This window comes from Rhinoderma darwinii, chromosome 3 (genome assembly GCF_050947455.1).
Source record: "Rhinoderma darwinii isolate aRhiDar2 chromosome 3, aRhiDar2.hap1, whole genome shotgun sequence".
NCBI classification, from domain to species: Eukaryota; Metazoa; Chordata; class Amphibia; order Anura; family Rhinodermatidae; genus Rhinoderma; species Rhinoderma darwinii.
The window spans coordinates 254,747,961-254,770,364 of record NC_134689.1 but is presented as its reverse complement, the minus strand read 5'-3'; the positions used below and the strand labels follow the sequence as shown (position 1 = coordinate 254,770,364).

The 22,404-nt window shown below is 42.2% G+C and overlaps 1 protein-coding gene across 1 annotated transcript; it reads left to right on the top strand.

Annotated features, from left to right (window-relative positions):
- The first annotated feature begins 1,398 nt into the window (after nt 1-1,398).
- Nucleotides 1,399-16,991, top strand: SNX33 (sorting nexin 33). Its single transcript, XM_075857776.1, has 4 exons — nt 1,399-2,020; nt 10,120-10,827; nt 11,298-12,010; nt 15,467-16,991. Exons 2-4 carry the CDS (start codon nt 10,145-10,147, stop codon nt 15,718-15,720), a joined length of 1,650 nt encoding a protein of 549 aa, XP_075713891.1. The 5' UTR covers nt 1,399-2,020; nt 10,120-10,144; the 3' UTR covers nt 15,721-16,991.
- Nucleotides 16,992-22,404: the final 5,413 nt, after the last annotated feature.

Here is a 22,404-nt window from a genome sequence, read left to right as displayed (position 1 = left end):
GTAGCGTCCATGGTCGCGGGCCGTCGGGTTTACTCACCTCCCGACGCCCGCAGCCATGGATCTGTGAGCGCTGGTCTCCGTCTCCCTCCTAGGAGATGCCAGCGCTCACTTCCGCTCTGTTCGGCTGGGTCCCGTAGGAAATCGTCATCACTATCAACTGCTACGATTTCCTGGTCTATAAGAAGGCCCCTGGCCTTCTAATCCTTTCCTGAGCGTTATTAGTCTTTCCCAGTCTGTCTCGCAATGGTCCCTTAGTGTCTCCCGTTCCAGCTGTTACCCGTGCCCTGTTACCGTTCCTGTATTCCGTATTGTTCTAGTTCCTGTGCCTACCAGCGTTGGAGTGTCATCTGCCACGTCAAGTGTCTTCTGCCACGTCAAGTGTCATCTGCCATGGCAAGTGTCATCTGCCACGTCAAGTGTCATCTACCACGTCAAGTGTCATCTGCCACGTCAAGTGTCATCTGCCACGCCAAGTGTCTTCCGCTTCATCAGATACTGCCCGCCACGTCTGGCGCCACCTGCCACACCTGCCTCCATCCGTGCTGAAGCCACAGCCACCGCCCGGACTATTTCAGGTACCCAAGCATTACTGTCTGCCATTGACTTCCGCATAGACTGTGACCTGGTCAGCTGCCTCCCCGCTACGGCGGAGCGGCCTAGTGGGTCCACATACCCTGTGTCCGTGACACCGTAAAAACAGAACCCAAAAAACAAGCCCTCATACGGCTATATCGAAGGAAAAATAAAAAAGTTATGGCTTTTAGAAGGTGGGGAGGAAAAAACAAAAATGAAAAACGGAAAAATGGCTGTGGCGGTAAGGGGTTAATATTATATAGTGTGTGTGTGTGTGTGTGTGTGTGTGTGTGTGTGTGTGTGTGTGTGTGTGTGTGTGTGTATCACATCCACCATAGGTTACAATATCTGCGGTGCGCGTGCAAGATTCCCCCTGCAGAGGGCACATTGGGGCAGCTTGACTCCCTCTCCCAGTGCTCTCACACTTTCTTTCACGCCCCATTGTGTCTGTGTCCTATCCCTGACATCATGGAAAAAACAATGAAGTGAATGTAATATGACAGGCGACACTATGAAGCATATGGGAAATGCACACATTGGAGATTGGCTGCTGAAAACTAATAAATAGACCATCATGTATCAAATGATGTGTGAAACATTTATTACAAGTGAAAACATCTTATTATATAAAGCAGGTCACATGACACACAGAGAACAGAAGTGAGTTATAAAAGAAACCGCAGTAAGAAGCAGCCAGTAAGTTTAGCTCTTCGCTGACTCCAGGACTCTATATTTTTTTTATTATTTTAATATGATCGTAAAATCAACAGTCAAAGGTTGTGTGGGAGCTCCCTGATGCTGCAAGCACCTCCTCTGGGAAGGGGGATGAGCAGAGGAGGAGTTATACACAGCACAGGGGTAAGAAGAAGGAGAGAGGGCTCTGGTGGCTCCTCTAACAAGATCCTAAAAGATCTTTTATTCTGTGAAGTGATCTCCCATCCCCCCAGGTTGTAGGGTTGGTTTTGTCACACCCTCCAGGGTGAAGGTAACATCCTCTGGACTCGCAGGAACATGTGGGACTCTTGTGCTGGGCACACATCGCTTTCTTCCGTCCAACTTCCAAACTCCATCAGGGATGAGTGAGTGGGGACTTTGGGGACTCTGGTGACAAGGTGTGGGCATGCTGTGCTGGCTGCATGTGGACGGATCCTATTCCCAGTACTGTTTTCTGCAGACGGAAATGGTTTTTTGAGGGCTGAATTCCTGAGGTTGTGACTCCTCATCACACGGGAAGTTTGACATTTGTTTTTTTTTTGTGGATTGTGCTGGTTTCCTGGACATCTTGGTCACATTCCAACTACATCAACAGTTCAGTCCTGTTGGATAATCTACTGCCTTTGCCATGGATCCTACAAGTTTTTACTATGGATCTATAGATCTGTGAATCTATTAATCTAGTGGATGTTGGCAGGGATATTCCAGTATCTGCAGGCAGATCACTCTTGGGGTAAGTTCCTGTATTGTTTGCTTTTGTTTGTCTTGTGATCTAAACACTGGAGCTGAAATGTCATACCTGTTTGTGTAACCAACCGTTAAGGAAATGTATTCCTCCTTGTTTGTGCATTCACTTAAACACATTACGCATTAAAGGGGGATCATTTACGTAATCATACCGGGCACAAATATTTCCATCTTCACAAGTTTACATAAAAACATGGTAAACACATAATTCTATAAATTTTTATTATGGTTTCCAGTGTTACACAAAGTTTAGCTTACAGCAGACGATCATAACATATGGTAATATATACAGTAACGTGAGGACAGTGTGGCCCCCATAATGAGACCTATGCAAAGGAGTCATGTTAAAAGGGTGGCATGGTAATTGGCAACGTACTGTGGACTGTTTCCAGCTGCGCTAACTGGCCCCAACTTTTGTCCTGATGGTAAGACTGGGAAATAATCCTGGCACTTGGGAAGAGGTGCAATTTCAGATTGGGCAAAGCACTTCCATGAATTCTAACAGTCCAATGTGGTGACAATGTGTCAGCCTAGTTGGGCATCCTTGAAAACATACAGTTTGCTAAACTATGAATGTTCTTATTAGATGAAGGGATGCTAGAGGCACTAAAATAGCAGGTTATAGATCTTCTACAATCATTTGATCCATGAGTAGGGCTCCAGGATCACAGCTAGGAAGAAAAGGCTCCAAGAAAATGGCAGGCATAGATCATGAGCAGCTGAAAGAAATGTGCAGGCTTGCTTACCCTACTGTGTCAATGGGAATTCAGAATTTGCCAGTGATTTACATGTGACTAGTAAGGTGTTTCATATGTAAAATCTCACACCAGACCAATGCCTCGTGTCTACCTGGTTGGTAGTTTATGAAGTCCACTAGTGGCTCTGCACTAATAATTTTTGGAGGAAGGCCAGAGCGAGGTTGGACATCAGACCAATACTTTGTAGGTCCTATGACCTACCATATTTACTGTACACGCCTTAAAATAAGATGTTCATCTCTCCTCCCTCAATCACCTGTTATATGGATAGTTCAAATTTTCAAAGCAAAATATCTAGTGCTTCAAGGCCCTTTTCACACAGAGTTCTTTGACGTGGAAACCGTCCGAAAATGCCTCCTATTGATTTCAATGGGAGGCGGAGGCGTTTTTTTCCCGCAAGCGGAAAAACAGTCTCGTGGGAGAAGGAAGTGACAGGCCCTATCTTTGGGTGTTTACATCTCTGACATCCCATTGATATCAATGGGAGGCAGAGAAAGCGTATTTCGCTCCCTTTTAGGACCGCGGCGCTGGTGAAAAACACAGCGAAAATCCTGGCAAACGGCGTGCGGGCAGATGAAAATCTGCCTGCAAAAAAAACTCTGTGAACAGGGCCTAATTCTTTCTCTCATGTGTAAAACTGAAATCGGAAATACTAGGGCCTAGGAGCACCAGTTAAGACCATTTAGGGCCGGTTCACATCAGCGTTCACTTTCCATTCAGGGGTTCCGTCAGAGGTTTCCGTCGTGGAACCCCGCAACGGAAAGTCAAACGGAAACCACAGCTTCCGTTTGCATCACCATTGATATCAATGGTGACGGAAACGTTGCTAATGGTTTCCGTTTGTCACCGTTCCGGCAGGTTTCCTATTTTTTTTTTTATATCAATGATGATGCAAACGGAAGCTGTGGTTTCCGTTTGACTTTCTGTTGCGGGGTTCCACGACGGAAACCTCAGACGGAACTCCTGAACAGAAAGAGAACGCTGATGTGAACAGGCCCTAAGAAGTAACAACCATTTTGTCAACTAAACAATTATTTGGGAGCATGCAGCCTGTCACCTAGGTGTGATGTATGTGATTCCTTATAATATGTAGAAATTTGCAGCATCAGACTAGAATGTAGTGGGGGAAAAAATAGATTCTTCGCTTTTTCAAACCATGAAAATGGCTTCTCTGGTCATAAACCTACTAAAGCTGGGGGGATCGAACTCCAGTCATTGTTTTACTCTGGTCTGATGTTCTGATTCCTGTATATTATGGGCTTACTGGGGTACGAGTACTTCTTTTTCCAATATAGCCTCATTCATTTAGCTGCATTACAAATCTGTCTTGTACTGTTCTATGGCGCTCGTAGCCTGGCACGGGCCCATACTGTACCTTTTGTGTACCTTCAGTTTTATACAGATGCATAAGGAATCCTTGAGAGAAATTTTGAGGCATTCCCTATTACGCAGGTATTCTCCCGTACAGGGGAGAACACGGCGCCTCATACAGGCGTGTACGGCACTTGGAGTGCTTGCAGACAGTCCTATAGGGACTTTATGTGCTTCTATGTAGGGTCCGTGCACTCCTCTTTGCCATGTGCATGAGCTCCGTCTCTGCTTTGTAGTGGTATACCTTCTTTCTTTTTTATTCTGAAAGATTCCTGACAACATTGTAGTGAAATTTGACTTGGTCCACAAAATGGCTGCTTCCACTTTGTGTTAGTCAGACGACCACTTTTAGGGTTATTTATGCTATACGTTTAAAAGACGACCACCATGCTCTAATATTAATATGAAGGCTGGCAAAAGGAATATTTCGGTCCATAGCCTTCTGCCACAGTTACAATTGTAATTCACTTTACGTTACAAGATGAGGAGATCCATGACTGTCGTGCATGATGTAACACGTATCACTCCAAGATCAGCAACCTCAAGACTCGCTGCTTTAAAATGAGTATATGCAACCAAGCCTTATGCACATAGGCCATTTCTTCTGCCCGAGGCCAGCAGCTGGCATCCCTACACCCTATACAAGTAAGACATTGTTGCAAAAATGAGCAGTATGCAATTGCCGTCGCTTTTGACATGTAAAAGTTCCAACCAAAGTTATACTATGGTTAAGGACGTCAAGAAATGTTTTCAATAAACTAGAACTTAGGTAACAAAAACACAGCATATTAAAAATTCCTAACCGTTTCAAGATCTCTGCTTGCTACCAGTGAATAGGAACATTCTTGTTTACTTATGGAGTTTGAGAACCTATCGTAATAGTGTCCAACGGATACAGGTGCACATATCGGGCTCTGTTCCCACTTCCGTTCATTTCTTTAAATGAGTTGTTCATTATTTTTTTTAAATCAAAAAATAGTGCCATGCCTATCCACAGGTTGTGTGTGGTATTGCAGCTCCACCCCACCAGCGGCACTATTCTTAGAAAAACATGACTACTTTCTTCTAATACAGAAAACCCCCTTTCGGGTATGTTCGTGCCGGTCGGATACGCTGTGGAAAAGTATGCAGCGTATCTGACCTGGAAGAGGGATTCTGTTTAAAAGACCGCACCAACTTGTGGTGCAAATTTTCAGCCCGAATTTCCGCTCAGGAGAGCAGAAAATAAAACCGATCAATACTTGCCTCCCTGGCGTTGCCATAACGACGCACCCTTGCTCCCCACCTTTGGTCTCCGTGCAGCCATCTTCCTGTGATGACGCTGCATCTCATGTGACCACTACAGCCTGTGATTGGCTGCAGCAGTCATATGGTATGAAACTGGAGGCAGGGCTGCACAGAGAACAGCTGGGAGAACAAGGAGCCGTCGCTATGACGACGCCAGGGAGGTAAGTTTAGACTTCTTTTATTTAAGTTAAGCAGGACGATGTATTTTTTTTCAGATTTGCAATTCACAGCTTCCCTGCCGCAAAAATAGCAACAATTGCTATTTGTTGTAGCTTTTACCTCTCCATTGAACTCAATAGGGAAAAACGGCAACAAAAGTGAGACCATTCCGTGGCGTAAATTGAGGATTCAATTTCTGCATGTTCTACATTTCTGTAAATCTCATCCATTTTGCTGCTATTGTAATATGCTGAGGACTTTCTGCAATTAAATCTGTTGCGGAAAATACACAACTAATCTTGTGTGCCAGAATAACAGAACATGCAGCACTGTTCAGTCTAGTACAAACAGAATTCTGATAAATCCAATATGTTAATGGAATATGCCACAAAACGGGTCATACTGTATCGGTCATGTCCGTAATGGCGTATTTTAAAAACCGGAGCCATGAGACCAGTCTCAACAGATGTCAGATATTTGATAACAAGTTTTGCACCTGTGTAAGGCTCTGTTCCCGTCGCTCTATGGCTCTCTGTTTGACATATATGCTGGGAAAAGCTTTTGACTTCTACCTTAGGCGGAGGGCTCTGATGTATCCCGCTGCATGAGCATACAGTGGCATACGTCGCCCATAGGCTCCCATTGTAGAAAAATGGATATCTTGTGGTATATAAGTTTTTCACTGTATACCATTGTATGGAATAGCATAGACACTCTCTTAGCCTCCGTCGGGTTAATGAAGCCATATGGGTAACGGACGCAGGAATGCTTTTCCCAGTGTACACGCTATGTCTGCATCACTAACGGGATATAAACAGGGCCAAAAGTGCACGTCCATGATCAGGACAGGTTTTCAGTCTCTGAACGTAAACAACAATGTTTACATTCACTGAAATCAAGTAGAGATCTTGAAAATGGGGAGGAATTCAAACACAAGGTATATTCAAAAGTTGCAAAACTTTTCATTATACAGTGATTAAACTTTATTAACCTAAAACCAGAACGCCTCTTAAAAATACAAACCCAGTAAATCTCAAACCGCTAATATCTTTGTAAAAACATGACATGTCTGAATGGGGTCCCAGAAGCAGTATATTTTGTACATCAATAAACCACAGGAACTAGAAATGCAACGCTTATTGAATTTCTAAATTTAAGGATTGTCTCATTTGAACTTTTTTCATATTGCAATGTAAATGATTAAACCCAGCGATTTCCATTGACCTCTGCAGTCCTCCAGATCAAAATAGCAAGAGCAAAGTAGCCAATAATCCTAGAAATACACTGCTTTAGATCACCTTTAGTGATTACCATTGCTGCGTATTTTCCGTCCGGAATTGCTGCGTATTTTATGTCCGGAATTGCGGACGGAATATATGCAGCAGAATACAGTAGCAGCAAAGTGGGTGTGAATGGACAATTTGTCACCCTCACGCTGCGGAAAATTTCAGTCCAAAAATTCATCTGCGGTGCGTATTTTTCAATCTGCAGCATGTCAATTCCTGCTGCAGAAAGTGGACTGAATTGCTGCGTTTTTCAGACGCGTTATCAGCAACAAGGCTCGTCCACACGTATAGGAATTGCTGCAGAAAATTTCTGCAGCAATTTAGTTGACAATAGCAGATATTCCGCTGCGGAAAACACCAATTCCCTGTTTTTTACTGCACAAAATGGTGCGGATATTGCTGCGTTTTTCCCAAAGTTGGGAGATGGTGACGACATCTCAGAAAAACGCAGAAATTCAGTCCACTTTCCGCAGCAGGAATTGACATGCTGCAGTCAGAAAAATACGCACCGCAGGTCAATTTCGGGTCGGAATTTTTACGCAGCGTGTGGATGAGATTTGTTAAATCTCACCCACTTTGCTGCAACTGTAGTCTGCATATTTTCCGTCCACAAATCCAGACGGAAAATATGCAGCAATTCCGCTACGCGTGGACAAGCCCTTACACAGGCTTGAAAAAATTGCAGCAAAATCCGCACTATTTTCTGCAAACCTTTTCTTGGAATGCAGCAGGGTAAATGCATGGCTGGCCCTGGTGATAACAGCTGATCGCCAGAACCTGCAGCTCATCGCTGGACTGACTTCAATATGGGGAGTCCACACAGTTTTTTGACGTGGAAACCGCGCCGCAAAATGCGTCAAACGGTCAAATGCCTCCCATTGGTTTCAATGGGAGGCGGAGGCATTTTTTTCCCGCGAACTAAAAAACCGGCTTGCGAGAAAAAGAAGGGACATGCCCTATCTTCAGGCATTTACGCCTCGGACCTCCCATTGACATCAATGGGAGGCAGAGAAAGCATATTTCGCTGCATTTTATGCCCGCGGCGCCTAATGGCCGCGGGCGAAAGACGCAGCGAACATCGACATGCAGGCAGAGGAAAATCTGCCTCAAAATTCCAAACTGAATTTTTGAGAGAACCCCTTTAATAATAAATAAATAAAAGAAGCACTTCCACGTTGACCAGGGCGTGTTAACATCAATAGGCGGTATAATGCGTTAAACGTTGCACCAGCTAAAGGGAACATATCCTTGTGTATGGCAGGCTGCTTACTTGCAATTCATTATTACTAATAGTCCACTCTCCTTTGACTTTTAAAGCAGTAAAGTCTGGCTTTCTGTTTTGCTAAATTCTTGAATACTACACCACGATTTCGTCAGAGTGCCAAATGCATGGAAAGAATCATAGGAATTTCTTTCTGTTATTATACTTTATCCAGACGTGCAGGAGCTATAAATGTAGGGGGGGGGGGGGGGGGGGGAAGGGTTGTGTGAAGGTTTGAAAAAACTGGCATCTACTTGTATACTGGTGGTGTGAACGCAGAGTTAAAAGAGCGATCATAAAAATCTGCAAATATTAGACAGGTCTGCTATACATTCATCCATGTGCCTTATAAAAACTCTACATATCTAGCGTATATAATAAGTCCAGATGCGGCAACATTTAGAAAACGATATACATTCTGTAGTCTGTAAGAAGATGTTTCAAGCTTTTTTTAATTTTTTTTGGGAACAGGCACATGATATTTGCTGTGTGTATTTGCTTTTGCTGTTACTACTACAGTAATAGCCGTCCAACCTGTCATACTGATTGTCAGCCTAGGAAATTTGATCCAGCCCCAAAAACCTAGCAACCACACATGACTCCATGGACGTGTACCAGACGTTGATCATTTACAACTCGCACAATATGAAATTGCTTCCTCGCAATGCTACATTGATCTGTCGTGACAGACCGCTGATTTATATATGGATTTAAGAAATTGGGAAGAGAAGTGCAGTAGGACAAAATAGACTTTGACTGCTACACGTAGCAAAAGAAAAAACAACATAATGTTAACTCCAGCAGAAAATCTATAACCTATAGTAAGTAATATTCACGTGTGATCGCCTGTATGTAAACCGTGTTCACTGTCAAACTTCATTTTAACATTTGTACAAAGAATGAAACCACATGAAAAGCTGATTGACTATGTAAATATATTGTATTAGTCCTGTTAGGCCTCATGTACGCGATTGTAAAAATCGACCCGCAATTACGGACCCATTCGTTTCTATGGCCGACGGACGCAACCCCATATATTTAGGGGAAGGTGTCAGTGCCGTAAAAACCTTCTGTAAAAAATAGGACATGTCCTATTTTTTTATTTTACGGACCCTGCTCCCATACTTTATAATGGGAGCACGGCCTGCAAATGCGGGTGTCTGTCCGCTGCTGTGTCCGTAATCACAGAGCGTGATTACAGGCACGGTTGTGTGCATTGGGCCTTACAGTTAGGCCAACTAGAGCTGCATTCTAAATTCTGCAAGCTTTGAAACGGAAATCTCCCAGCATTCATCATTGGCTCGTTGTCTGCACAGAGCTAGCTTTTGTGATTTGCATTCTGGGAGGTGGTGTCCATAAGACTCTCGACTATTTCCTGTAGCAACTAGCAGAACTGTGACTTCAGCTCTGGCTGACTGTAACTCAGGATCGGTACAAAATAAGAACTGAAATGTATCTACAAAGTTACTCCACCATTTATTTAGAATATAAATACATATATGCTATAAAATGGCATTCAAAGGTAGACCTAACCTTTAATAACTAAAGCACTTAAAGGAAGTCTGTCAGCATTTTTTAACTGTTTTATATAGGGGAAGGAGAGAGCAGTGTAATGATATATGGGGTGATGGTCATGCAGGTTGCTGCAGAGGGGAGGTGCTGGGGAGGGAGCGTACAGTGAAGATAGCCTGGATCACTGAACATGAAGGGATGGCCTTCATAGCACTTGCGGCACCGGGAAATTAAAACCTGGATTTCTCGGTCATGCAACCTTCATGACCATCACTCCAGGTATCGTTAAACTGGTCTCCTTGTCCTCCTTATATCGATGTCAGCAGTTTTAATGGGCCAAAACTGTTAATAGATTTCCTTTAATCTTCCAATATAGGCAGTTTGAGAGCGAGAATATAAAAACTTGAACTTGTGTTGCTGGCATATTTAATGTTTTCTTTTCATGTTGCAGTACTATCCTTTTGGTTCTCTTCATCATGGCGTTAAAAGCTCGGGCCCTGTATAACTTTCAAAGTGAAAATAAGGAAGAAATCAATATCCTGGAGAATGAGGAGCTACAGTTGTTGAGTGATGTTTCTTTAGATGGATGGCTTCAGGGCACAAACAGCCGTGGTCAGACAGGACTCTTTCCTGCATCATATGTTGAGATTATTCAACCACCGCGTTCTGGGTCAGTCCAAGTAGACTACCCAACACACCACACGAGCTACACAGACACTACTCACCATGGGAGCTATGATGATGACGAAGAAGATGATGATGACTGGGATGATTGGGATGATGGACAGTCTATGGCAGAAGAGCCCAGTGGTTCAAATGGGCTTCCACATAGTCAGTCACAGCACCACTATTACCCAAGACCTGAGAATGCCCACCGACCACGACCACAGCTTGAACGCCAGGATAGTATAGCCAGTGGGAAGAGAGGTAGTGTGGTGGGTCGAAATTTGAACCGGTTCTCTAGCTTTGTAAGGTCAGGTGTGGAAGCCTTTGTACTTGGAGATGTTCCCCAGTTTGGCCGAGTGTCTGAAAACTATGTCATTGAGATGGGACCCAAGGGGCCACAGTGGAAGCCAAATCCTAATTCTTTCATTTGCTCTGTGGAGGAACCTACCAAACAGACAAAGTTCAAGGGGATTAAGAGTTACATCTCTTACAGGTGAGAAAATATGTAGAGAGGTGTGAGCCATTCTTCTCATGTACTGTGCGTGTGACATGTATGTTGTATGGGGTAATGTTCAGTTCTCTGTGTACTTAAAGTGAAGTGCCTAAACTCATGTTTGCACGAAGTGCACTGTATAGATCTGTGTATTTGTTGAGCAGTGTCTGGTATTTGTTGAGTGATTCACTTTTGGTTTGTGTTGTGTTACTTCTAAGCCATGAAATATTATGTTATTGTGGGTTGCAGAGTTTTTATTAGGAGAAGCCTTCATGTCAGGCTGAAGTGTGTGGGTGTGGCAAGTAAAAAATGGGCTGCCGTTTGCTTGGGCATTATTTTTAGCATTGTGTTCTCAGGACATTGTATCATTGCATGGGGTCAGCAAAAATTGTGGGAGGAAATATAAGATTTATCTGTGTCACTCTTTTGATCGAGTGACAAGTTACATTTTTCTTTTCTTTGTCCCTTAGGCTTACTCCTGGTCACACCAACTCTCCAGTTTACCGACGCTACAAGCACTTTGACTGGTTATATAACCGCCTCCTGCACAAATTTACTGTAATTTCTGTCCCCCACTTGCCAGAGAAGCAGGCCACCGGACGCTTTGAAGAAGATTTTATCCAAAAGCGTAAGCGTCGATTGGTTCTATGGATGGATCATATGACAAGTCATCCGGTTCTTTCTCAGTTTGATGGCTTTCAGCATTTCCTAACCTGCCGTGATGAAAAACAATGGAAAGCTGGGAAAAGACGCACAGAGAGGGATGAAATGGTTGGTGCCAGTTTTTTGCTGACCTTGCAGATGCCTACTGAACATCAGGACCTCCAGGATGTAGAAGAGCGTGTGGATACTTTCAAGGCCTTTTCAAAAAAGATGGATGAAAGTGTTCTCCAGTTAAGTAGTGTAGTCTCTGAACTGGCGCGTAAACACTTGGGAGGCTTCCGTAAGGAATTTCAGAAGCTTGGTGGTGCCCTGCAAAGCCTAAGTAGTTCCTTCCAGCTAGACCCACCCTATGGTTCTGAGCCACTGATTGGCGCAATCTCTCATACTGGGCGCACATATGAAGTAGTGGGAGAGATGTTTGCCGAGCAACCCAAAAATGATCAGTTTAGGTTTCTTGATACACTGTCCTTGTATCAAGGATTGCTTTCCAACTTCCCGGACATCATTCACCTACAAAAAGGTATGTCTTGAACTTTTCCTTAACTTTTCATATGAAATGCTATTTCTATTTTGCATCACATGATCGCCAATTCTCTTGAATGAGTACAATGTAAGGCCTAATTCACACGAGCGTATTTCACGTCCGTATTGCGCGCGTGAAACTAACTCACGTCACACTGACCTATGCAAGTCAATGGGGCCATTCAGACATTCAGTATTTTTCATGCATCGTGTGTCCACTGCGTGAAACTCACTGCATGTTCCATACTTGTGGATTGAAGTCAATGGGTGTGTGAAAATCACGGACAGCACACGGACGCACGTGCGTGATTCACGCAACAGTTGCTAAAGAAATGATGAGAAAAAGAAAACCACCTCCTTCAGTTTATTTTGCTGACGTAAATAACGCATGACATACGCGCGTAAAAAATGCTGTCAAACACCGTACACTGTCACACGGAACTGCAACACAGGAAAAACACTGCGTTCTTTACGCGCACTAAATGGACACGTTCGTGTGAATAAGGCCTAATAAGGTATTTTCACTGTAAAAATGTGTGAACACCCTCAGATTCCACTAGTCGGGGCTTTCTTTTGATGAGCAGGTGTACACATGAGAACCCCCCTTGAATCAAGCATCTAAAATGTATTAGATTTTGTCAATTTTAGACACAATGGGGAAAAATGATTAAAACTGGCACAGTACACCGATCTCTCCCCGATGCATTATAGCTACACCAGATTCATCAACAGGGTGTAGGCAAAAAACAATGGCCGCTCGGACTTGCCTTTATTTTCCCTTTACTTTAAAGAGGCTCTGTCACCAGATTTTGCAACCCCTATCTGCTATTGCAGCAGATAGGCGCTGCAATGTAGATTACAGTAACGTTTTTATTTTTTAAAAACGAGCATTTTTGGCCAAGTTATGACCATTTTTGTATTTATGCAAATGAGGCTTGCAAAAGTCCAAGTGGGCGTGTTTAAAGTAAAAGTCCAACTGGGCGTGTATTATGTGCGTGCATCGGGGCGTTTTACGACTTCTATTAGCTGGGCGTTCTGACGAGAAGTATCATCCACTTCTCTTCAGAACGCCCAGCTTCTGGCAGTGCAGACAGCGTGTTCTCGAGAGATCACGCTGTGTCGTCACTCACAGGTCCTGCATCGTCTCGGACGAGCGAGGACACATCGGCACCAGAGGCTACAGTTGATTCTGCAGCAGCATCGGCGTTTGCAGGTAAGTCGATGTAGCTACTTACCTGCAAACGCTGATGCTGCTGCAGAATCAACTGTAGCCTCTGGTGCCGATGTGGCCGACACGATGCAGGACCTGGGGCAGGAAGTGAGTGACGTCACAGCGTGATCTCTCGAACACGCTGTGTCTGTGCACTGCCAGAAGCTGGGCGTTCTGAAGAGAAGTGGATGATACTTCTCGTCAGAACGCCCAGCTAATAGAAGTCGTAAAACGCCCCGATGTACGCACATAATACACGCCCAGTTGGACTTTTACTTTAAACACGCCCACTTGGACTTTTGCAAGCCTCATTTGCATAAATACAAAAATGGTCATAACTTGGCCAAAAATGCTCGTTTTTTTAAAATAAAAACGTTACTGTAATCTACATTGCAGCGCCGATCTGCTGCAATAGCAGATAGGGGTTGCAAAATCTGGTGACAGAGCCTCTTTAAGTACGAAAATTATCTGAAAATCTAAATGATTGAGTCGCACTCGGTGTGACTCTGATGCCCCAGCTACTGTTTCCAACACATTGGTAAGTGCCAGAATAAGTTCTGTGGTGGCTTTGTGAGTATGGGGTTGGCACAAAGTGTATTTTTGGACTAGTGGATCTCATGCAAACAAGAAAGAAGTGGAATACTACTATCAACTAGTACAACAGAGGAAAGAATTGGGACAGGGTTAGGGTCAAATCTGTGTAATAAGTCATCATGCAACAGCAGTTTTACGAAGCTCCCCACACAATACTGCTATCTATGCGCAAAGGTTGAATTGGGACAGTCTGAATATTAGAAATATACACTTCATCCACATATCCCTATACATCTCACAATTTGTCTACGGTAGATGAATGTAAGTTTTTATTTTGAATTAAATATTAATATAATTTTTTTTTAAATATTTGTGCTTGCTACTCTACTTGCATAACCTATTATTTAGGCATGGGTCATTTCTCCTTTCAACTATCGGTCTGTCTCTCTTTTCAGCTGTGCTGTCATTCTTGAGGTGTGATAGCTATGGTATGGCCCTCTAGAAAGGACAATGGGTGAAACCATTGGGGTGAGGTATGACCTAATTAAAGAGTGTAGTCCGAAAGGCCATGTCTAGAAGATATGAAGCTATGATAAATAGTAAGAGGTAGCAGTCACAGGCACCTCAGATTGTCATAGCATGCACAAAGGACATCAATATCTAGGCAATACATTCCTCTGTGCTAGGTCTAATCTAAGAAATGCTCCGACAATAACCATATTAAGATATATACATGTATCGCAGAATACATACATTTTACATTCAATGTAATATATATATATATATATATATATATATATATATATATAGCTGCTGTGACATTCTGTATTTTGAATCCGTGCAGTTGCATTTCAATACTATATGTAAGCTTCAGTCAGGTATCTCATGCCATTCCCCACCAGGAACCGATACTATATACCAGAGGTCCAGCATCGATATGATGGAGTGTAACGTTGTTTTATCCTGTGTTAATTGAATCATTGAGCACCTCACTGATCACTAGAGTGGGGGATCTGTGTCCTCCCTCGTCCTCCCCAGCATGTTTTTGGTGAGGAGGAGTTGTATGTTGAGCATGGTGGCTGGCGCTACATACAATGGTGCAGGACATCTAAACAGCCAAGTTATCTCTCTTGTGTCTGTGGGAAAAAAAGAAAACCTTTAACCCTGCAGAGCCAGGCTTTTGATACTCGGGAAAAAAAATATTTGTGTGTGTGTTCCTATTGAATGGTGGCAAGCAGAGATCTTGAAAACGATGAGAAATTGATACAGAAAGTATATTGGAAAATTGTATAACTAGTCATTATACAAAAAAATAACAATTATTTGCTGAAACTGTTATACACCTTTTTAATTTATTGGAATTCTCCGATCACATAAATAGTGACTGTATACTGTGCATATTGTACGCATGTGATTAGTGTGGGGGGAAACATGAGCACCTAGCAAAACTATAAATACTTGGTGAGAAGTTTTAAACTTAATACAGATGTTGGCTTGGTTAGAATCGTCCCACGTCCCCAGGGTTTCCAGACAGCCGTTCTTACCACCGATCCAGCATGTCTCAGACATGACACTGAGCAGGATTTTTATAATATATCAAATTTTTTTTCATTTACATTTTTTTCAGAAAAAAGGGGCTAGAGGCTAGATTTTAGGGCTGTGGCACTTAGCCCTTGTCTAACTTTTTGTCTTTATTTAATTGTCCTTCAGGAGCATTTGCAAAGGTAAAGGACAGCCAGCGCATGAGCGACGAAGGGAAGATGGAGCAAGAGGAAGCAGATGGAATCCGAAAAAGGTGTCGCGTTGTAGGCTTTGCTTTACAAGCGGAGATTAACCATTTCCATCAGAGGAGACTGCAAGACTTTAAAATGACGATCCAGCATTATTTAAAGGAACAGATTCTGTTTTATAGGAGGGTGAGCCAGGAGCTGGAGAAAACGCTAAAGATGTATGATGACTTGTGACTTGGACTTAGTTTGCGTTGCCTGATGACCCTCTTTTTTTGATAACCGAGACCATCTCTTCCATCCCTTCCATGTGCACTCCCAGGACGCTTAAAATGGAATGGGCAGAAGAGAAAGATGAAAAATATGAGTTCTCTTTTGTTTAAAGACTGAAATTTGGTTATAGAGAAACAGTTTTTTTTTTAAAAACATGGGTGTTTATACTGGTAAATATGCTGCTGTACTATGAGAGCAAAAATAAATCAGAGCTTTATCGTATGTTTCTAGCGGGTGGATATTTGCTGGGGAGCCTAAGAATTGAGTGATGATAATAATAGTAAATGCGCCAGTCATATGCACACGGTGAACGCAGCCATTCTGCAATAAGACCAATAATCATGACTGTAGCCTTCCAATTCACTGAAGTCAAGTGATGTAACTTCAAAGCAGTCCATTAGTTTCTCTGGTTTCCAGTGAATGAATACGCTGCTGTCTTATACATATTGGAAAATGGCTGCCTACCTTATAAAGCGGGTGCACTGTAAATACCATTAGAAACAGAACTCCGCTGTAAATGTGATGACCCCTATAATAGCGCTGTCCACTTTTTCATAAGTCTTTTAGTTGACTTTTCTATACATTGTTACATTCAGATATAACTTTCATTGAGTGACGATTATATGGCATCTCTACAGATCACCCATCACGTTGTATATCTCAACATTGTCCGCAAATTTCTTCCTCCTTAAATGACCGATGACCGAATTCGAGTCTCTCCCTTTCTCGCATTCTTATAACTAATCTCATTGCTCAGATTTGCAGTGTCTGGCAAGAAATCGGCCCAGAAGTGAAGGGTGCGTCTGTGTATGTCATGAGCAGGGTGGAGATTGATTCAATGTTTGTATAGATCTGCTTGCATACACGCACTCCGTATGTGCCCTAGAGGGAGTGATGTCACCCGATAGGAATGTAATCCATTCAGAGCAAGGCAGTGGCAAGTCGTCCATACAACATTATACACCACCAGAATTCAGTACAGTCCGTTGTCACACACCAGGAAGCTGCGGTCTGTAACCTGAGTGCAAGCTGCTAGGTTAGTATACAGTCTGCTGCCTAAAGATGTGCATTGTGTTTTAAATGCCTCTTGACTCTTTTGCCTATGCGCACATATATTTTCCTATGTTAGTAGTTTCACTGTGCAAATCGATACGTAACTGTATTTAATTTATATTGACCATCTCTTATTCCACGGCGACATCTGATCGGTTAGTAGAGTGCATGTAGTATATATCTTGGAGATCTCAATTTACATCCACAACTTTTTTTTCTATTTCACATTTTGCCTCTTGAGGTTGTCTTTATTTTAGACTTTATACCTGCCCTAAATATAGGACCAGCTCCTAAATACATGATTGTTGTCATAGACTCACAAGCCATATTCTATTCTATTACAACCATGAGTCTCTCTAGTCTGCTGCAAGTGTGAGAAAGCTGGTTATTAACTTTCACAAGATAGGAATGCACATGCATGGACACTTCTGATGTTCTTTGTCATGGTGTTTGAGCTTCTACGTGCCTGTTTGCTCCTTGTGGTATGTGACTAGCGTGCGTGCGTAAGCTGTTACTTGTTTGAATGCTAAATAAATAAGTGAGCAAAGTGCTAGCGTTTACGTATGGTATTTATACAAGTGACTTTCTAATGTGCGTAGTCCAGGATCTTGTCAAGTCTGCTGAAATGCCTAAATATTGCAGTGAGTCCATTGGGCACTAGCTGTCCACAATATAGGTTGTTGGAGGATAGAGGTACCCAAGATGCTTGTTGATTCTACTTGTAAATTTTTATTGAAAGTGCTATATGCTACAAGACTGGACTGATCTCTTGCTCACAATATTCTTTATCAATATGCTTCAATAGCTTTGTATCTAAACTTAAAGAGAACCTCCAATTGAACATAATTTTACAGTTTATGAGACCGTATAATCGACATAAAAAGTTCAATAACTTTTTTTATTAATAAAGAATATTCCTTCTCTACTATTGATCCTGTGTTATAGCCTGTGTTTGAGTCCAGGGCTGCATTCTTATTTCTGCTAGTTGTTGTTAGAAATTCGACAAACTTGTTGACAGACACGCCCCTAATAACCAAACCAAGTTCCTCTACTGGAAGATTTCAGATCTGAAACCCGCAGAATTGTGAATGCATCTCTGAGCTATAACACACGCTGTAATTCAAGATCAATAAAGCAATGTATTTGCAAAGCATAACTGTTTTTATGTAGATTTGGTATGTAAACTGTAAGATAGTACTTAAAGGTAAGCATATAATTAGCTCGCCCTATTAAGGTAAGCAGCATTTGGGACTACTATCGCAGTGTGTCTCTGAAGTAATGATTCTTTTCGTTAATAGAAAGTCCTCTGCTTATCATTCCCTTGCCCCCCTATATTATTTGTGTCCTGCTACCATCTTCCAGGCTAGTATGAATATCTGCATCTAATTCTTCTCATTGTGACCGCAATCTAAACATTTTAGAGTGCTTACTGAGAAAACGGAGTGACTATAGACCTTTTTCATCATTAGATAACGGGATGCCTAATGAATAATTGAAATCCTAAACTCTGAGGGCACGTTCACACGGCCTATTTTCGTCCGTTTTTTACGCAGTCATTTTTAGAAACGGCCGCGTAAAAGAGCGCCTCATAAAAAGATGTGCTTGTCACTTCTTGAGCCATTTGTGAAAGTTTTTCATTCTCAATAGAAAAACCGTTCCTAAAACAGCCGTAAAAAAACGTACGTTGCTTAACGGCTGAAAATCAGGAGCTGTTTTCCTTTGAAAACTTATTTACAGACTTTTTTTTTTTTAAGCGTGAACATACCCTGATACTTCAGAACTTTTGAAGCTGTTCCATTCAAGTGGCTCCTTCAGATCTACTGGGTTCCCCTGTTCCCTGTACTGTATTTATACCCTTCTAGATAAAGCTGCGTGTAGACAGGGCGATTTATCAGTAAATATTCACATAATCTTGCCTTATAAATTGATGGCATGGTTGAGTGGGGATTGATAGTATCATTCCTTCTCGAAGATTTGTTACTGTCGGGACTCGTCATTGTGTTGTCTAATGATTTCTCAACATGACTTGGCAGTATACAAAGTTTCACCGCACATGCACCTCATTCACATGCCCTCGTATGATCATTAATTAATGGCCTCCTTAACAATCCACATGTGACCGTTTTATCGGATCGTTTACTCATTGAAACTTTCTATATACATTAGCCCCTTCATGATTAAGCCTGAAAAGGAGTTACGGACCAGCTAAGAATTTTTTCATTTTTGCCTCTGCATTTCAGCAGCCATAACTTATTTTTTTCCATTGACCTGACTGTATGAGACTTTTCTCTTTGTAAGAAATTTTTTATCTTTTTCCTGCACAGTTTGGGGATACAAATAAATCTGTAATTTATGTCCTTTTATTTTTGCGGCGTAAATATATATAAAAAAAAAAAATTTCCGCTATGGTGTGTTGTGTGCTTCTTGTTTTTTTTTTTTTACCGTTCACGTTTCACGATAAACAACCTGTTCAATTAATTCCTCAGGTTATTACAGCCGTGTCGATACCTAATAATGTGTAGGGTTTTTGTGTAGTGTATGGAAAATAAAATATATTTTATACTAAATAATGACTTTTTTTATTTTTATGGTTCCAGTATTATTATTATTATTATTATTATTATTATTATTATTATTATTTTCTATATTTTATTTTTTGTTACATTTTTGTTTTTAAAATCCCATGAAGGGATAACTTGAACAACTATTTTTTACTTGTGTATTAGCATACTCCTGTATGCTAATACATTATACTGTGTCACTATGGCACAGGCTGCTGTTAGGGCAACACATGCTATATCCTAAAAGCAGGCTTACAGAACAGACAGCCGTCAGGTCCTTTGTAGGTCCCCAGGGCTGACTGCAGAGTGTTCCCCAGTCTCCAATCGGGTCATCGGGAAACCCGGTGATGCGATCGAAGAGGAAGTTCTTTGATCATGCCGAGATCAAAGGGTTAAACAGTTCCTCTGATCCTGGACTTATTCGGGAGGCATGTCTAAGTACAGGAGGTGTAAGTAACAGCTCTTAGAGTATTAGCAATTATTGAAGCACTCCTAATCCTCTTCTACAGCGACGCAAAAAGAGGTTGCTGTAGGCCCGGGACCTGCAACACCCGCTGTCAATGCACAGTCGCAAAGGGGTTAAAGTCTGACAATCCCGCTGATAATCTGTGTATTGGGGCCACCTGACTGTCCACTGATCGTGAGATGTTCGAGGATCAGGCGTGTTGGATATCAATAAGTTATACCCTTTATTGTGGCAGAAGATAAGATGCTGCCAGAAGTGTTATTGCAGTGGCTTCTTGCTCTCTCCCCCCATTGAAAGCCAAGTGAATATGTTTAGACCATGGCACGGATTTGCCATAGGCCACAAATCCACACGTGGGTCAGCCCCATTGCAATTCAATGGAGCTACTCCACAACTTTTCTGTGCAGAATCTGCAGCCAAAATAAACGCGCTGTGGATTTTAAAAGCTGCAGCGTGTTTTATTATTTTGCACAAATATTTTCCGGTGTGTGTGTGTATGGGGTATAAAATACCCCCTTCACATGCATTGCCGGCGGATGTTAGCAGATTCTATCAGGATTTAGATGCAGAATCTGCGCCTAAATCCTGCCAGGATCATGAGCGTATAAACATGGCCTTATGGTAAACTGGATGTTTTATGTGGAGGTTCTGGAGAGATTACTGTCAACTGAACGAATGTATGCCCAACAGCTATCTTATGTGCATGGCCGGTGTTACTGATCAATAGTCGTGTGTAAATGCGGCTTGAAAAGTAATTTTTTTTCTATTTAATCTTAACCCAGACCGTGATAGTCGTGGTAGAATGGAGATGTGAAAGATTTCAGACACAAACTCTAAAGGCCCTTTTAAATTGGCCAGTTATTGGGCAAACGAGCATTCAAAGAATTAGAAGGATTAGCCAGAGGCTTTCTCTATTGATTTTATGTTTAGGATGAAAAGGTTGTAGATTACTGGTTATGTGTAATCTAGATATGGATTGTGCAATGACTTTTGTAAAACTTTGATGGATTTTGTATTTAGGATATTTGAGAGAATGTTGGGGTTTAAGGAGCCAGGGAGTTGGGTAGGGGTAAATTATGTACTTTGTCTTATTTTTGCAAAACTGTTAATAAAGATTAATTAAAAAAAAAAAAAAAAACGCTCGTTCCCGATACTTGCCCTGTGTAAACAGGGCAGTGATCAGCAGATGAATAAGAAAACGCTCGTTCATCTGCTGATTGTATCGTTTTAAATGTGAAAAATATTATCGTTGTCGGCAGCACATCTCCCTGTGTAAGCATGAAGACGCGCTGCTGACATGATGATAATGCATGGGGACGAGCGATCAGAGTAACGACCGCTCGTCACTGTACTAGTTCCTTGTGAAAATAGCAAAATAGCATTGATCGACCCTCGTTGCACCGGCCAGAATGGGCCGGTGTAAAAGTACCTTACAACACCGTATTGGGAAATGAACCTGTCCGTTGTTAAAACAAAGCATTGTATGCAAATAATATGCATACTGTAGATTGTGTACATCACTTCTCTTGTAAACTAGCTGCTATTCACTGTTCAAAATGCGTAGATAAGTTATAGATGTCAAGTAAAAGAGGATTAGGCCATAGATGTCAAATTGGAACCATAAATTTCATGGCTCTGATAATGGATATACTATATGGACAAAGGTATCGGTGCATCTACAGCAGCTTTTATGACCTCTCATTCTAAATCCATAGGAATTAATAAGGAGCTGCTGCCCCCTTTACAGCTAAAACAGCTCCCACTCTTCTAGGAAAGCTTCTTACAAGATTTTGGAGTGTGTCTGTTGGAATTTTTGCCCAATCATCCAGAAGAGCATTTGTGAGGCCAGACAATGATGTTTGAGAAGAGGGTCTGGCTCACAATCTCCGTTCTAGTTCATCCTAAAGGTGTTTGATGGGGCTGAGATCAGGGCTCTGTGTGGGCCAGTCAATTTCTTCCACACACACTCCACAGAACATGTTTCCACTGCTCCAGGGTCCAGTGGCTTTACGCCACTCCACCTGACACTTGGCATTGTGCTTGGTGATGTGAGGTTTGCATGCAGCTGCTTGGCCATAGAAATCCATGCCCTGAAGTTCCCGGCGCACCATTTTTGTGTGGATGTTAATGCCAGAGGAGGTTTAGAACTCTTCAGTTATTGAGTCAGCAGAGTATTGGTGACTTTTATGCACTTTGCGCCTCAGCACTAGTTGACCCGCTCTGACGCTTTACGTGGTCTACCACTTCGTTGCTGTGGTACCTAAATGCTTCCACATTGCAATAATACCATTTACAGTTAATAGTGGAATTTCTAGGAGGGAAGAAAATTCAGGAACTGACTTGTTACATCGGTGACATCCTTTTACAGTACCACGCTGGAATTCTGTAAGCTCTTTAGGACGACCCATTATTTCACAAATGTTTGTAAACATAGACTGCAGGGCTAGGTGCTGGATTTTATACACCTGTGGCAATGGAACTGAAGGAAGCCTGCATCCAATGAATAAGAAAATCGGTGTCTTAATACTATTGGCCATATAGTTCACAAGAAACACTATTTCATGTGCC